Source organism: Argiope bruennichi, chromosome 10 (genome assembly GCF_947563725.1).
Source record: "Argiope bruennichi chromosome 10, qqArgBrue1.1, whole genome shotgun sequence".
Classification (NCBI taxonomy): domain Eukaryota; kingdom Metazoa; phylum Arthropoda; class Arachnida; order Araneae; family Araneidae; genus Argiope; species Argiope bruennichi.
In genome coordinates this window covers 2,738,091-2,756,123 of record NC_079160.1, presented here as the reverse complement: position 1 = coordinate 2,756,123, position 18,033 = coordinate 2,738,091, and the positions used below count along the sequence as shown (strand labels likewise).

The 18,033-nt window shown below is 34.1% G+C and overlaps 1 protein-coding gene across 3 annotated transcripts in view; it reads right to left on the bottom strand.

The window, feature by feature from the left end:
* Window positions 1–18,033, bottom strand: part of LOC129988111 (cell adhesion molecule DSCAML1-like) — a 578,154-nt gene that overhangs the window by 25,424 nt on the left and 534,697 nt on the right. For all 3 annotated transcript variants that reach the window (XM_056096237.1, XM_056096239.1, XM_056096238.1), the window contains exon 22: window positions 1,759–1,937. In XM_056096237.1, coding sequence (XP_055952212.1) covers window positions 1,759–1,937 — 179 coding nt within the window. The remainder of the gene's footprint in view (window positions 1–1,758; window positions 1,938–18,033) is intronic.

Below are 18,033 nucleotides of genomic sequence, written 5' to 3'. Positions count from 1 at the left end.
AGTCACGAAATGACACACCAAATTTGATGTATTTATACATCATTGCATTTTTGAATCATAGCGTTTACACGTTTCTGAAAATACATATCGACTTACATTGATTCTGTGTTCGATTTAGTTCCGATTTCGATGTATATTTATGCTTCAGATGTTCAATCTGTGTAGTAAAACTTATTAGTTCTCTTATAAGTAAAATTTATTATTTCTCTTTGATTTGCGGTTGTCGTCTTAACTTATATTCCAGTAGTGGAACACATAGACTTCCTTTAAACAAGTTTTGCTCAAAATTTGAGAAAAATATGCAAATTTCGTGTAAAGACCATATACCAAATTTCATCTGTCTAGCTTAAAGAGTTTTTTTTTAACTTTATCTTTGTTACAGACAGAATTTTCCAAGAAAAGGATTTTTCGAACTCAGGGAAGTATATTTGTCAAAATTTCACGATTACTTTACTTTCTCTGCACTTCGTATACAAAAAAGTAAAAAGGTTTCAGTCTGCAAAGCTAATGGAGGATTATAAAGCTATAAATTTCCTATTTTAATCCATTACAATGGCAATTCCTAGAGAGATCCGCCAATCAATGAATCTCATCTCATCTCATTGAATGGAATGTTGATTGCCGTTAAACAGGAAGCTTAAATCTTCATAACATGGTCAGTTTTGGATACAAAAAGGTGGAGACTTTTTGTTTAAAATATCAATATGTGAAAACTGCATTTCTAAATATGACTGATGAGACCTGGGAAAAACTTAGGTTTCAGTATTTTTTCAGTCATACATTTGTTGCTTCATGTGACACAGAAGATAATATTTTACTTCATCAAAATTCTTCTTCCAATTGGAAATCTCAGTCGGTTTATAAATGAACCCTACGACCACGATTAGATTGAATATCTTTCATGCATAACTAAAAGAGTGCCTAATTGTTCACATGTAAAGATAATGGAATCAACCCCTAAACATTTTTTTAATGGACCCAGGGAATCGCTTAAATGGACTCCAGAAATAAGCTAATTGAAATGAAATCTCAATCACGTGTTTCATTCTATCTAACTAAAATTGAAGTGAATTTGATAAAACCCACCTAAATTTGCTGTGAGTGAGTCGATTAAACACACATTGTAGTTTAGGTGAACTGAACCTCTAAGTAGCTGAAACAAATGAAACAGATAATGGTTTGATTAGCATTGGCGAAGAATCCGTGAGCAGATTCTTCACTTTCACAATAGCAAGTGGGGGAGTTCTTTTATTTTATAGTTTCGGTAAAAAATTTTGCTTAGTTAATGTGTAGACAAATCGGTTGACCTAGTATAAATGCATAGAATGTCATCCTGAGTACAATATCAATATAAATAGGAGGGGAAACTGTTTTAAAAGTATGACAAATATATATTTTTTTATTTCAATTATTTTGTACTTTTCCGACAGTTTATAATTCAGTATTTTATTTATAAATGCAATTTATCAAATCGATTAACTTAAATTCTGAAAATTAGAATGGTGTCACGTTATTGGAAATAGGATTTTACGCAGTAATCCGAAAATCTAGCCTATCAAAAAGTATACGCAAAATGAATTACAAAAAATTCAGTCTGTGGAAGCATAAAAAAGATAAAGTTAATAAAAACCAAGAATTACAAAAATGTATCACATAGCACCGAAATGCGATTATGTCGAGAGTGGACGGTTCATTTCATCGGAACAATCTTGCCGAATGACAAAGGTATACAATTATCTGGCCAGAATTATCCGTTACCTGATGATAGCCGGAATCCGTTCCGTCGTCGCTGCGACCCCGGCCGGATAGATGGGTGGTGGCGTAAGGTTGAGGGTAGTAAGAGGAGACGGAAGAGGAGTGCTTCTTGTTCTTCTCCATCTCCGACATCCGCATAGCCTCGTGGCCGCTGCCCTTGCGGCCTTCATAGGGCCCCGTACCTGCAAAAAAAAAAAAAAATGATTACAAATGTACGATATTCAACTATTTTGCAGCAAATTTATCAACTACTTTCTATTAGTTTTGCTCGAAAATCGATGGAAACTGTTATGTTTAGAATGTTATTGGTCAAGCTTTTTTTACTAAATCTAAAAGAAGACAATATAAAAAAAATGTAAACATCAGAACTTTTTTCATCAATATATTCACTGACTTTCCTTCAGGGGCTCATCTACTACAAGTGAGTACGAGTGTCCCAATCCCGTAGGTCCCAGGGATTTTTACTCCCTGCAATTCACTCTTTTATACGCCTTCTGCTGTACTTTTTCCTTCCCTCGACGGCAAGCGAGGGAGCTCTCCATGAGAGGTTGCCGCCGTTCTGTTTGCTTCTCATGGACAGCCAAAAACTCCACGAGTTGACCGAGCGTGGTAACCCAGTAGACGGGTGGTGCACTGTGGTCCCCGGTGTATCAATCGGCTGGTATCCTAACCCTTTGGTTAGTCTGCTAGGGAGTAAGCGAAAAGGTCAATCTCTGAAGCTTGGCGTTAACATTTAAGCTTCGGCAACCCAAACTCGAAAAATTACTTTTAATTCGGGCATTCAATGAGAGAAACTAGAATTTAGCTGACAACGCTTGAACACAGCATTGTGAATTTTATTTCATTTTAATAATTTTAATTCATCGATTTTAATAAAATGTATTGATTTATATATAATGTATTAAAGATCCTATTTGTTTATATATATTTTTTAAAGTATTCACATCTCTTCGTGCATCACACAGATAACAATTCTCTGCAGTTTTGTTAATTAAAAGCCTCTTTTAATGTCTTTATAATATTATATTGCTCCCATAGAAATCGAATATAATTTTTATTCCTAACATAGTTCGAACGGTTTTTAATATAATTACTAGTAACGTTTTCCTATTCTATTGTCAATTCTTACAATTAACAGTGATTTTTTTTTCTGATAGTTTCAATTACTTATTGCAGTGTGGTATTTTTGAAAACTATGCTCAATTCAGCAGACAATAAATATCTGAATTTTAACAAAAAATTATTTTTCTGAAGAAAATTTACTAATACGTAGGTAATCACCAGATTTAAGATAATTAATTTTTTAAAAGTAAGATTAAATATGATTTACTTAGATTACATAAGATTACATTGCGATAATATTACGCTGAAAAGTAGTTAGCAAAAAAATTAAAAACAAACAAACAAACAAACTTAAACAATATATCTAGCATTCTAAATGATCAGCATTCGTTATTAAATACAAGTATTTTTACTAGCAGCTGATTTAGATTATCTTTCAGAAATGCTTAAAATTAAATCTAGAATTCCTGACTTTTTTATGCAGCTAATTTATTTTATTTCAATGCAAATATTTCTGGAATAATTTAAGTGCCTAGTAACTTCTCAATGGATTTAAATGGATGTGTAAAGATTTGAATATTTCTCTTTTGATATAGAAGAACGACTAATTATTATTTTTGATAGATTTTAACAACCTCCTTCAATATTTTAAAATTGGAATTATAATTTTTAATGAATGATTAATTATAAATTATTAAATCAATCGATTTCATAAATTATGGAAAATAAGGGTGAAACCGACAGCTTACTCAAAAATCAAAACCAAAATGTATTTTTAGCAGGAATATATCCAGTTCAAGTATTAAAATTTAAAGCTGAAAAAAACTGTAGGTCGTTTTAATACTGTGTTAGACTGATACATTAGTGACTGGGAAGTATATATGCCCAAGGCTCCAGAAAGCAGAGGGGTGGAGGGTAAGCATGAAGACAAAACAGTTTTGTCACTTTTGATGCAAAATATAATGACAGAGTGAAAGAAAAACACCGAGATTCCATTTAGTTTTTCTGCATCATTTGTCACGAATGGGAGCGAAGAAGTAACAATTTGTCCAGGGTGCCGATTAACTTCATAATACCATTCCATCAGAAATTATTCTTATTCAAAATATTAGTGAATTCTTTCAAGTAAATTCTTGGTTCAAATATTTAGATGAATAGATCGGCCCAACTATAAACATATATTATTATAAAGTTACAAAATTAAATTAAGTTAAAATATTAAGGATTTTATAAAGTTAAAAAATTAAGAAACAGGGGGAAAGACGAAAGTTTACAACGGGTATTTCCCACAAATGAAATTATGCAAACTCACTCCATACCTCTTAGGAATGTTACTTAAACAAAATGTTGCCAAAGTAGGGTTCACAAGACTCACTAGTGCTAACAATGATAATAACAACAGCTGGACGAAATCTCCTGACCCTAAATGGTGCGACACAAAAGGGAAACGATTTTACGAGGCAATTAGGGTTCAGCTGGAACGAAATTTAAACTCGTTGCTGGTACAGCAGATGTACCTAACCGTAGGGAAAGGTAAAAAAAAATCTAGTACAACTGTTGTACCGGCCGTAAGCTAGAGGTTGAGGGTGGTCAGCGTTCCTGGAGATGACACTGAGCGTATACTAAAAAAAGTAGATCTCGGCCAGCACCAAGGTAAGTGCTGAGGCTGGAAATGTCCAGAGGCAGTTACTGACTTCCTTTGTTGTGCTCGGTGGTGGACGGTGCCGTCGAGATCTAATTTTTCTCATTTTTGAATGGACCGGTAAGGGTCCCTTCAGTGGGCATCGCAAAGTACAATTACAGTCTGTTGAAAAAGTATTTGACCATTTTTTGTGGTACAGCGTGCTTACGATACAAAAGAAAACTTTCATAATGTATCTCCATTTCTTGTTGAAAGGGCTTTCGTTACAACGATTGGTGATGTCTCATCTATTGGTAAACTTCGCTCCGACGATTTGCTAGTGGAGGTTAGTTCCCGCCAACAAGCACAAAAAATTCTGAAACTTAAAGCCTTAGCATCTATTCCCATCACTGTTAGTGCTCATATGTCTGTGAATTCCTCCAAAGGTGTAATCACTTGCGGGGAATTATATAATGTCCCTATTGAGGTTATTACAAAAGAATTGAGCGGTCAAGGAGTTTCTCAAGTATGTCAAATAACAATTAGACGGAACGGGGAATTCCTCAATACTAAACATTATATTCAGTATTTTTTTTTTTTGTTGACCATTGTACATTAGTGTTTCGTATATATATAAGTAAAAACGCCAAAAACTAAATTATTCCTTTATGATAAAAAAAGACAATAAAACTGAGAATTAAAAGTGAATTCTACCCTATGTATTTGCAAAAATATATTAAAAAAGCCACCAAAGAGTCACCCAAGCTGTGGAAATTTCGAATTTAAATGAATCATTGCATACAAAAGGCATTGATCATCTTTAAAAAGGGCGGAGAAATTATTCTGTGTCCATAATTGGGTACTACTAATATATCCCAAAACAAAGATTTCTTAAAGAATGAGTTTCCATTCCTCAGACGTTTTTAACTAAGGTTTGCTATCACACAAAAACTTCTAAACACGTTAGAATAAATTTTCTTCTATTCTATTCTCTAAAAGTTACATAAAAAATTTATTGAATTTTGATTTTTCTGGGGGCTGTATTATTTTCTTTTGTCGTGTGGTGTTCATATTTCCCATTTTCAAGTTTCAAAGTTCATCTGTCCAAGTTCTCCAAAAATGCGTAGTAGTCTGATTTTCTGTTGTTTCCCCTACATATTCACGGAAAAAGTATTGAATAGGGCATGCTTCAAAACTTTTAAAGAAGTTTCGACACTGCGCTTCAATACTTCAAATTTTTTTATTAAGTTTGTGTGTAAAATGGGGCAGTGAAATTAACCGAATAAGACTGGAGAAAACAGGAAAAATAGATTTTGAACTTGTATTGTTTATGAAAAGAATTTGTCGACTCATCATTTTGATTCAGAGGAAATATAAATAGACTGCACAAGTTAGGAGTTAAAGTTACAGTGATGACGGATATCCATATCTATTTATATCTATATGTACCAACATGATGATGCACCATATGGACATGAGCACTGATTATTGTAATAGTGTGCAGTATTGTAATAGTTACAAACCTGTAATAGTGTATTGTCTTTGAGAATACACATTTTAAAAAAAATTTAAAACTCGAGCACATTAGGATATAAATAAAAATCCCATTCTTTGCAAACACGAAACAAATCAAGTGATGTAAAAATTTGAAAGATAGACAAACAAACGATTATTTATTTTTCCATTAAAATTGCTTGGAAATGTGCAAACAGACTGGTGGTCTTACTCTAATTTGAAAAATACATTGGATACTTTCTTTCACTTTTATTTATTTATTTTTAAAATTTTTAGTTATTTAAATTCAATTAATGCATTTTTTCTAAATGTTTAAAAAAAACGTCACACAAATGAAAGAAGTGACAAAATAAAATGAATGCAACATCTCTTGCCTTACGCACACACCATGTTGTCTTTGTTTACCTCTCCCGTGAACGATCGACGTTCAAAAGCGGCAAAACAAAATGCCATATCAGCGCTGTTGACTGAAAGAGCGATGATTTAATTAGCACTCGGAAGCGGCCTTAAACGCCACTGAAAAGACCTCCCGTCAGCAAAAACAAATTTCGATTTTCATCTTCGTGCTTCCCCACGCCCACCCCTTCCAACACAGCGGAAATGGAGTGAAAAAACGACAATGGACCTCGGAGATTGAAAAGGAAGTAAAAGTACGGAAGCCAGCCTGCAGAAGAAGAGCAAATGAAGTTCTCGCATTGTGCGGTAAATGAAAGAAAGATGCAATAGTGATAAAAGTGGGGGTGGGGGAGTGAACAAAAAAATTAAATAAAAGAAAGGTATATGCCTTACTCTTTTTATTCTTTTTCCTTTCCCCTCGCGCGAAATAGAAAAATTCTGAGTCCGTCTCCAAATCGTTGGCTCGGAACTCTGAAGATACTCCGGAAGGAAGTGAAGGGGGTCCCGTTGGTGTTACCATGGCGACGGAGTGACAGTTTATTTGAGGGGCCGTGCCATGCATGAGAAATAAATGATAAATGACCTGACGTATCGGAGAGAGTATTATTCGCGTGGTAAACATGGACCTGCAAATATGTACTTTTTTGGGTGTTTAGAATTTTTGATGGCAGCAGCAAATACTTAGAGAAATAAAAAAGAGAAAGTTTTCCCCAGCTGCATTTCTCGGGACACTATCTGATAGGTAGCGGCGGATTTTCAGCTAGGAAGCTGTCTAGGACAGCTAGCATGAGAGGAAGCCGCAAGCAAATCGATTAGAATCTTTATTTTCCTAATTGTCAAGTAAATAAGTTGTGAAAACTAGAAATTCTGTGAATGATAAAATATTAGGACAATATTAATATTTTATCAAGTTAGTTACCCAGGTGTTCCTTTATAATAACATAGTTATTTATTTGAAAAGCCGGGCATCTGCTGCAATTATATTGTGGTACATGTTGAGCAATTTTTAGTCATAATAGACAAATAAATCCAAATACATAATCCTAAAGTTAATGAAATTAAAATACTAGCCGTCTTTGACGACCAATAGTTCGCCAAAAAATTAATGACCTTCTAAACAATTAATACGGATTTTTTAAGCCTTAACAATAATCCATCTTGCGATGATTTACCGTATTTCAGCTCTTGCTAAATTTCCTGTTTGCTGCCTATTTCTTTCAGCTTCATTAGTTTGCAAAACATTGAATCAAACGCAGTCGCAAAAATATTCAATTTCTGAAGGGATATCTCAGGCACTTATAAAAGTTTCAATTTAGAAATGAAAATTAAAGCAAATTCTCTTTTTTGATAGTACAAGCATTATTACTAAAGCGTTTGCACCCCCCGGACACCTTAAATGGACAGAAGATTGTTGGCTAGAAATTTATGAAGCAATACTGTAAATTCTGAGATATCTATTTCCGTTCTTTTATTATGCCTTTCGAATTGTCAAAGGATGCTTTTCGCTGAGGAGAAATTTGTCTTCTCAGAGAGTCTCAAAATACGATTTAGTTAAATTCAAGCTGGATGAATGCTCAGATCAATCCATATGTTTGATATCCAGCTTTAAATACCATTCTTCAACAAGACGAGCGTTGTGAAATCGAAACATAATCGCTCATTAAAATGAGCGTATTGCCAATGTCTTCGGTATACGGTAAAACAGAAAATATGAAAAACTGTTTTGAACTTCTATTTATGAAATTGCTACTCGGAAAGACACATTCATCTGCACTTATTCCTGTCCAAACTATCCATTCATTGCCCCGATTTTGTGACTATTCGCCCCTCAAATTTAGAAATAATCTCAAACTAATTTATTCTCATCAAAATAAACGATGATTACTTGGAAACAAAGACTTGAATGAACAATGAACGGAACAAGATGCTACGGTGATGTTCATCCGCGCCATTGTTCTCCGCCTTGTTCTTCGCCCTCCGCTCAAAGGATCGGAATAAAAAAAAGGTGACTTGCTTATAAACCATCCAATAAAGCCTATTTCTTGCAATTTCCTTCAATATGTCTTCACCTGTAGAATATAAAATAAATTCTCAGCAGATCAGTGACTTTTTTATTTAGACGGCTGATACGATTGTCGCCTCCGACTACAGAGCACGCATGTCCATATCTTCCAAGAGCATTTCCAATCGTTTGAAATAGATTCCAAAAGCAATCAAGTCATTATTTGAAGAAACATTTTTAAAAATTCCATTTTTCTTCGCAATTCATTAAGTTCAGATTCACCAATTATACGATAATCTATTGATATTAGTAAATAAACAATGATGATACTTAAAATAAAATTATTTTAATTACTAGTAAATGCAGTAGTTAAAAATTAATTACTGGTAAAATATGGCATCGAGATTCTTCTTGAGTTTTTCCAAAAAGTATTCTACCAAATCTAATGTTGTGCAAAACAAGCTGCACAATCTAGAATTTCTACTTTACAAAGTGTTTTTTCAAATTCAAAAATTACTGATTTTGCTGTCATCAATACTGATGGGCACAACAAATCTCCAAATAAATCACTCCAAATCAGTGTTTTATTTGGAGGCTCTATAAACTGTCCTCAAATTTTGCATATTTTGCAAAGATGCATATTAATTCGCATGCGAATGCATCAATATTAGCAAGTAAAAGAATCTGAAGGAAGATAGGAAGCGTTTAGAAAGATTGTGTTTGTGCTTACAATGTTTTTATAATCTCATTCGGATGAGAGGGCGTGAGACATACTAGTCATGCGACAAACTGGGTCAATTAGATTGGATGTGCAAATATCCTTCTCAAAACAAGCTGGAAATTTACGTGAACCAAGCATTTATTTTTTGTAGAGTTAAAAGCATGAAAAATTCTAGCCACATCTCTACAGCTATCGTGGTATATAAATTAATTAACACTGCGTTATTCATACAAAAGTATATTTATTCGCACATTTACCACTAATCTATACTAAACGCAATATAAAGAGATGTGAAGGTTAAGAAAATGGATTAAGCTAAGTAAAAAATGTATAAAAGAAACGATGAAAGAAAGGTTAAAAAGTAATAAAAAATGGTTTTCTGGGAGGGAGGACCGGAGGCAAGTATAATCCTAAATAAATGTTACGATTGCTAAATTATTTGTCGCACTAAAATATGGGAGTGCATCTTGGACATAGATTACAATTGTAATTATTAGTTAATAAATAAAATACATTGAAACTGTTTGGAGGAAGCGAGTGAACTATTTTTCTCGCGTAGGAATATTTGTGTGATTACGCTGACTTCATTCCGGTGCATTCCTTCCACGAACTGCCTAACATGATGCTGTTCATGATGCAATGCGGAACCGATAATACTTGTTTCTTTTCTTTTCTATGTCTAATAAATGTGATGTCTTCAGAAACCATGCAGATATTTATTGAAAATTAACAAGAAATTGGTAGCAGAGAGCGATTCTGGTTCGTTAAAATTCTAAGTGAACTGAGTGGATTAAAACGAAATTGTCATAAAGGAAATTGTCATCATGAACAAATTAAATGTTCTTGAGCTTCATTCAACTAATTACTTTATTTGGGCATGGGAAATACATGCAGTGCTGAATTTGAAAAGATTGGTCTGTGTGATATCCGCAGTGAAACCAGACAATCTAAATGAAAAAGATGCAGCAGAATGGAATCAGAAAAATTCTGACGCGATTGTTTATAATGAATTATCATTGTGAGACAAACCGGCCCTACACTTCTCAGCAGAGGAAAATGCAAAAATTCTTTGAGATAAAATGAAATCAACATTCACGAGTCAAACAGAGGACTGTAAAATAGATGCCGGCTATGAAATGAAAAATCTTCTAATGAAAAGTAATGAATCGGCAAATGATTATATTGCCAGAACAAGAGAAATGGCTACGAAGTGTCGTTCTTTAGGACTGGATGTCACTTCTAGGGAGCTCGTATATTATACAGTATGCGGATTGAAAGGAAAATTCTCTTAAGTACGAGAAATTCTCAAAACCCAACGTGACAAGTCAATGAATGAAGTACTGAAAATTTTATGTGAAGAAGAAAATACCTGTTATTCAACGAAGAGTACTCGAGCTGAAGGAATTAATGTGGAAGTGTTTTACTCTAGAAAAAACAAAAATTCAGGTGGCAGGCTCTGTTACATATGCAGATGTCCAAATCATATCTCCAAGGACTGCTTTTACAAAAATAAAAATAAGAGAAGCGCTCCATGTAATGAAAATAATCAAAAGCGAAATACACAACACCGCGTCATCTAGTCAACAAAACAACGAGGTGTTAATGATAATGTGACAAAAAAGCCCAAGTGATAAAATATGGTTGCTGGAACTTCTTTTCACATGTCCAAAGACAGTATATAGTTTGAGGAAATAATCCCTGAAGCAAAGGATATTTATTTAGAAGTTAAAGACTCTAAAGTTATGTGTGAGGGAGTCGGAACAGTTAAAGAAAAAGCTATGAGTAATAATCCTACAAATTGAACAATTATTAATGTTAGCTATGTTCCTGAACTAAGATATAATTATTGTCAGTAATTTGTTTGATGGAAAAGGGTTGTAAAATTGAGTCGAATAATAAGTGTGTATTGATTCTTGATAAAGATAATAATTTAGTTACTAAAGCATTTAAAAATAACAATAGATTAGAACTATATTTAGAACCATTCAATAATTCAGAGTGCCACTTTTCTAAGCAATCCACTAGTAATTATGAGATTTGGCATTACAGATTATGTCATTTAAATCCTAAGTATATGCTTAAAATGAAAGATTATATTGATATAAATGATTTTAGATGTGAAATTTGTGATATAAGTAAGATAACCGAAAAACTCATCCTAATGTTGTCGTAAATCATTCTGAAATTCTTGAGTTGATTCATGCTGATCTGTGTGATCCTATTCAGTCTGAATCATTTGATGGAGCAAAATATTTCATTATTTTAGCGAATGATTTTTCTAGCCTTATTTCTTAAAAAGTAAAAATAAAGGGTTTTGTATATTTTCGCCATTTAAAACTAAATTGAAAATCTAACTGATAAAAGAATTAAAAAATTATGAACTGACAATAGCTTAGAATTTTTAAAAGAACAACTTGATACTTATCTTGCTAATTCAGGGATATTTCATGAAAAAAAAAAAACTATTCCATACAATAATGAATGTAACGGTAAAGCTGAAAGAACGAACCGCATCCTTTTAGAAAGGACTAGATATTTATTTTACGTAAGTGAGCTTTCATTAAAATTTATGACCGAAGTTATTAAATGTAGCACACAAGTGTACAGTAGGCAAAATGATTATTTGTACACCACTTTTTTTTTTAGAAACATATAAGCAGCTATTTTATTCATTGCGACGTGTGAGCGTGAGTTTGTTGTTTATTTCTAAGTAAACGAAAAAAATATTTTGAAATAATTGAAAATGCAATCTAAATCTTACAAACTTAGAAAATTTCTTGCAAAAAGTATATTTGTACACCTATATCTCCGGTAAGTATTACTATCATTTCATGTAATTTTTCACATTATAGTTAATTTTTTGTATAGTTTGTATTTTTTAAACATTGAAGGTTATCTTTTTTAACAGTGAAGGTCATTCGCAGAGAAAAGTTGAGAAATGGCCACGAAATCAAAAGAAGTCTCTTCAGACATGATAACTCATATTGTTAACCTTAATAAAAGTGGAAAATCTTATCGCGAAATTCAAAAGATGGTTAAATTACCCTTTACAACTATTGGTTACATCATAAGAAAATATAAAAATGCTGGACGCGTTGAAAATGAACGCAGGTCAGGCGGCCCGAGAAAATTAACTTCAAGAATTAGAAAACCACAAATTTCTGCTCAGAAAATTGCAGATGACCTCCTCACATCTTCTAACATTAGAGTGACTGCTCAAACAATAAGAAATGTGTTACATAGTGCTGGTTTAAAAGGCAGAACTCCGAGAAAAAAACCAATGATCTCTGAAGTAAATAGAAAAAAACGTCTAGAATTTGCTATGAAATACAAAGACAAACTGATGGACTTCTGGAAAAAGGTTATTTTTTCAGATGAGAGTAAGTTTGAAATTTTTTCACTCCCTAGTATCCGAAAAATCTGGCGAAAAAATAAAACAGCCCTTGATAGTAAAAATGTACTTCAGATCGTGAAACATGGTGGTGGAAATGTGAGGGTTTGGGGCTGTGTAGCTCATGGCGGTGTTGGAAAATTACACTTTATTGACACAAAAATGACAGCTTTAAGTTACATTGATGTGTTGCGGCATAACTTATTAGACAGTGCTAGAAAATTGGGTATCGGTGACACTTTCTTATTCCAACAAGATAACGATCCAAAACACACTGCGATAGTTACTAAAACATGGTTGCTTTATAATGCGCCAAGACGTCTTGAAACTCCACCACAATCCCCGGAAATAAATTCAATTGAAAATTTGTGGATGCTATTGGATGCTCAAGTCCGAAAATAAAATATTACAAGTAAAAATAGTTTGAAAGAAGCACTCATGGAAGCTTGGGAAGAAATAGATTAAGAAACCACCAAAAAGTTAATAGAATCAATGCCAAGACGTCTTGAAGTAATTTTAAAAGCCAATGGAATGCATACAAAGTATTAAATTACTATAAAATAATTATAATTATGTTTAAAATTTGTCACTAAGTAAGTGTACAAATACTCTTTTTGTACAGTTTTTATAAAGTTTTATTCATTAATCAACTAAAGTTTATGTGATTGTTTTTTTGTTCATATTTTTTTATTATTTTACCTCACTAGAATATATTTCTGCAATTTTAACTTAGTTACCTTATTTTATTTTGTTATAATATTCCAAAATTGAGGTGTACAAATAAACATTTTGTCAACTGTATATTGTAACCCCCACGTAAAGGAAAAAAAAATACATCTTGAAATTTGGGCAGTTAGAAAACCGAAATTTTATTATCTTAAAAAATTCGGCTGTGTGGCTTATTTTCACGTTCCGAAAGTAAACAAAAATAAATTTGAAGTTCCAGGAAGACGTGGTATAATGCTAGTGAAAGAAAGGGTAATCGAATTTAGGATATTAAAAGCCGAAAAATTATAGAAGAGAGATGAGTTAAATTCAATGAATCATTCAAAAATGATATTTATTTAGGGAAAACGAAAGTAGAAATTTGGGATATTAATTCATTGCTTGAAACTTCTCCGGCGACATGCAAGATGAATCAAAAAACGAAAAGTGAAATATCTATTTGGTCTAGGAATTAATTCGTGCGGTTTTACAAGAGATGGCATAACTAGCTTATTGTCCCATAGTTTCGTTTGTTCAAACATGCATTTAAAACTACTGTTATTGCGCATCTAGTTTAGTATATGCCATTTGGTTTAAGCGTAAACAACAACAATTTTTATTCAACTGAAAATGTCAAGTTTTGCATCTGATAAAGTGTTTTTGCGGGGGGTTCTTCTTTATTACTTTAACATGAAGAAAAGTGCTACCGAAAGTCATCGTATTTTGGTGGAAGTTTATGGTGACCATGCTCTAGCTGAGCGAAAGTGTCAGAAGTGGTTTGCACGGTTTAAAAGTGGTGATTACGCTTAGAAGACCATGAACGACCTGGCCAAAAAAATTTGAAGATGAAGAATTGACAGCATTGCTCGATCAGGATTCGTGTCAAACGCAGGAAGAACTTGCAAAATCATTAGGAGTTGATCAAACAACAGTTTCCAAACGCCTCAAAGCAATGGGAATGATTCAAAAGATGTCACATTGGGTTCCATATGAATTGAAAGAAAGAGACGTTGAAAGAAGAAAAACCGTTTGCGAAATGCTGCTTCGAAGACAGAAAAATAAGGGATTCTTGCATCGGATTGTTACTGGTGATGAGAAATAGATTTATTACGAGAATCCTAAACGAAAAAAAGCCTGGGTAATGCCAGGTGAACCAGGTCCATCATAACCGAAACGAAATATTCACTGTGCAAAGGTTATGCTGTGTATATGGTGGGATATGAAAGGTGTGGTGTACTATGAGCTTCTGAAACCTGGTGAAACTATTAATGGAGAACGTTATCGACTTCAGTTGATGCGTTTGAAACAATCTCTGGCCAGAAAACGACCAGAATGGGATAACAGACATAATAAACTTATTTTTCAACATGATAACGCTCGACCACATGTCGCAAAACCGGTCAAAACATATTTGGAAAATGTCGGATGGGAAGTGTTACCCCACCCGCTCTTTCAGACTACTACTTGTTTGATTGCATGAATAACGATTTGCTTGGACAGCGGTTCACTTCTTCAGAAAATATTGAAAAATGGATCTCTGATTGGATCGCTTCGAAAAGTGAGGAATTCTTTCAACATGGAATTCGTAAATTGCCTGAAAGATGGGAAAAATAGTGGCTAGTGATGGACAATATTTTTGATAACGTATTTATGTATTTTGCTTTTGAAATAAAGCTTTAATATTTTATTAAAAACCGTGCGAATTAATTCCTAGATCAAATAGTTCAGAAATTCCTGCCGAATCGGCACAGGGTGAGAATAGTGACTCATCAATTCTATTCCATAGCGGAACTTCGCGTCAGAGAGACGCCGTTATAGGTGTTGCGCAAGCAAGCAAACATAAATCCGAAAAGAAACTGCAGTGAACTGGGTACTGAATGATGTGTATAGTTCGGCTGCGTTGGTGTACTGTGATGACTTGTAAATAGCTGTAACGTTTGCTGTGTTGTGGTGTCTTTTGTGTTTATGTTTTGTGCTTGTGTCAAATAAAGCAAGTATTTTAAATGATGTGTCTGCTTGAACTGATTCAAAGTGCTAGAGCAGCTGGTAGCTGTTAAGAATCTTTACATAACATAATGGCTTCCGTGGCAGGACCGCTGCTTTGAAACGAAATATGCCGGCACAGAAGACACTACGAAAGGTTTTAAGAACCGCTTTTACACTTTGTATAAAAAATATTGAAGCCAAACTTCAAAACGAAACTTCTGAGGTGGAAGAGTTCTCCTTATTGCAAATGCAATTAAAGGACAAATTTCAAAGATTAGAAGATTGTCAGCAGTCAATAGCTACGAGTTTGCTTCAGGATGAAGGGGATGAATCGTTGTTTGAAACGGATTTTCTTGAAGCCGAGAAATAATGTGATCGTTTTTTAGAAGTAATGTCACACCTGAATTTGAAATTAACCGAGAAAGTGATTCCAATCAACCCGCCACCGAAAAGAAATTTCAAATTACCGCAACACCAGCTAAAGAAATTCAGTAGAGATGCTCGGTATTATTTGACCTTTTGGAGCAAATTTCAAAAAATCCATGCAGACCCGAGTATTCCCAACGAAGAAGACGCAATATCTTATTCAAGCTGTTGAAGAGGGTTCCAAAGCGCAACGACTGGTGCAGAGCTTTCTAGCAACAGCTTGGAATTATCCCAAAGCTATACAGCAATTGCAGGAACGATTCGGGAGAGATGACTTATTGGTACAAATCTATGTACAAGACCTCCTATCCATGGTAATGAAGAATGCTACAACTGGACGGATAAGTTTGCCTTTCCTATATGACGAGCTCGAAGGAAAGTTAAGAGCATTGGAAAGTCTGAGAAAGCCACAAGAGAAATACGGCGATTTTTTTTAACACCGCTGGTGAAGAGTTAATTGTCGGAGGAAGTGCTGATTGCATGGGAGAGAAGTAGGAGTAACGAAAACGAAACCAAAAGTTCAAGATCTTTAAACAACTTGATGACTTTTCTTCCGAAGGAAGTAAGAAGCGAAAAAATGATGCTTCTAGCACAAATCGAATTTGAAAAGGAAAGAGTTTCCATTGTGTCGGAAAAAACAAACTTGTCCACCCACTGCAGCTTCTTTTGAGAGTTTAAGCAATCCAAGTAAGAGAAATTCGAACTGTATTTCTTTGTAATGGAAAGCACCCTGGTTTTAAATGTTTTGATGCTAGAAAAATGACTCTCCAAGGAATGTTGAATATTTTGTCAAAGAAAGGTGCATGTTTTACTTGGTTAGATAAGTCTGGCCATATTTCTAAATTTTATGATCAAAATTCTCGTATAAAATGTAAACTGTGTTCTGATCCCACCCTGTTATGTGTTCTTCTGTGTGTGTGAAATGATGTGTAAAATGTATAGTTCAAAAAATGCTCAGAATAATATGGATGTTGGTAATCATAGTTCTTATTCAGAGGTGGCTCTTTCAAACGCAGGCAGGGGTAGGACGTTTATCTACAAGCCCTTAAGGTAGTTATATGAGGTCGGGATCACGAAAATCATATTCGTCTCGTTTTTGACTCGGGTTCAATGAGTAGTCATATTAGTGATAGGATAATTAAACAATTGGGTTTAAAGACACACCGGGTTGAAACTATTCTTAATAATTTATTTGGGGGGAGAGAAACCAAGCCGAGGGCAAAGGGTCTGTATGTTATAGAAAAAAAGACTTTAGATTAAAGTTTTTCTGTCTGCTTGGAAGCATTTTCGGAGGAAAAGATATGTGGGTTCGTGCCTAAGATAAATGATCGGATCATTTTAAGAGAATTGAAAAACCGCACATTTGAAATGACCGATTCTGTTTCTGGAGAATATGAAACTGATCGTTTAATTGTCGCCGATCTTTTGGGAAGTCTTTTGACTGAAGAGATTGTAGAATTAGATTGTTATTTAACTGCGGTTCATACCAAACTAGGTTGGACTATTATGGGTAAGCAGAAGGGGACAAGCTCGATGGGAAACGTCATGGCAACCCTTTCAATGCATTGTAGAAGTGTCAATTTTACGGAAATGTGGGATTTAGAATGCTTAGGAATAACTGACACATCTCAATCTCTTTGCATGAAAAAACCGCATAGTGAACATTTAATGGATTTTTGAGCGAATTTAACTATTCTTAAAAGTGGAAGATGTGAGGTTGGATTTCCTTGGAAATCCGATCCTAGAAATTGCAAAGACAATAAAGAATTGAATTGGGCGCGTCATGAGAAAATGGTTAAGCGCATAAAAGCTAGCGGATTCCTTTGTGAATACCAAGAGGTTTTTGATGATTGGGGGAGACTGAAAATAATCGAATGTGTCCCAGAAAACGAATTAAAAAATGAAAAATGTCATTATTTGCCACATCGTCCCGTGATAAAAATGCAAAGCGAAACCACCAAGATACGCCCTGTTTTTGACGCTTCTGCCTGCGGAAAAGGAAGACCTTCCTAAAATCATTGCTTGTTTAAAGGAATTAATCTTACAGAACTTATCCCCTTTGTAATTGACAGATTTTGAACATATCCGATTGGTTTAAGTGGAGACATCGAGAAAGACTTTTTAATGCTATCTGTTGCTAATCAGGATAGAGAATTTTTAAGATTTTTTTACCCATGTGATGAAGAATTAGTATATAAGAACTGTAGAGTGGTTTATTGGGTATTTTGTAGTCCTTTTCTTTTGAATGCTTCAATTGTATATCTTTTGGATAATTCTCCACCTGAATTTCATGATATGGTGGTGGGTTTCTTTTACGTTGATAATTGTCTCACAGGAGTAAATGATCCTTGTGATCAGGCATCTTTCATTGAGAGGACACAGACGTTAATGTTAAAGGGAGGTTTCAACCTGAGAGGTTGGGTGAGTAATGTGGCTTGCGAATTTATCTCGAA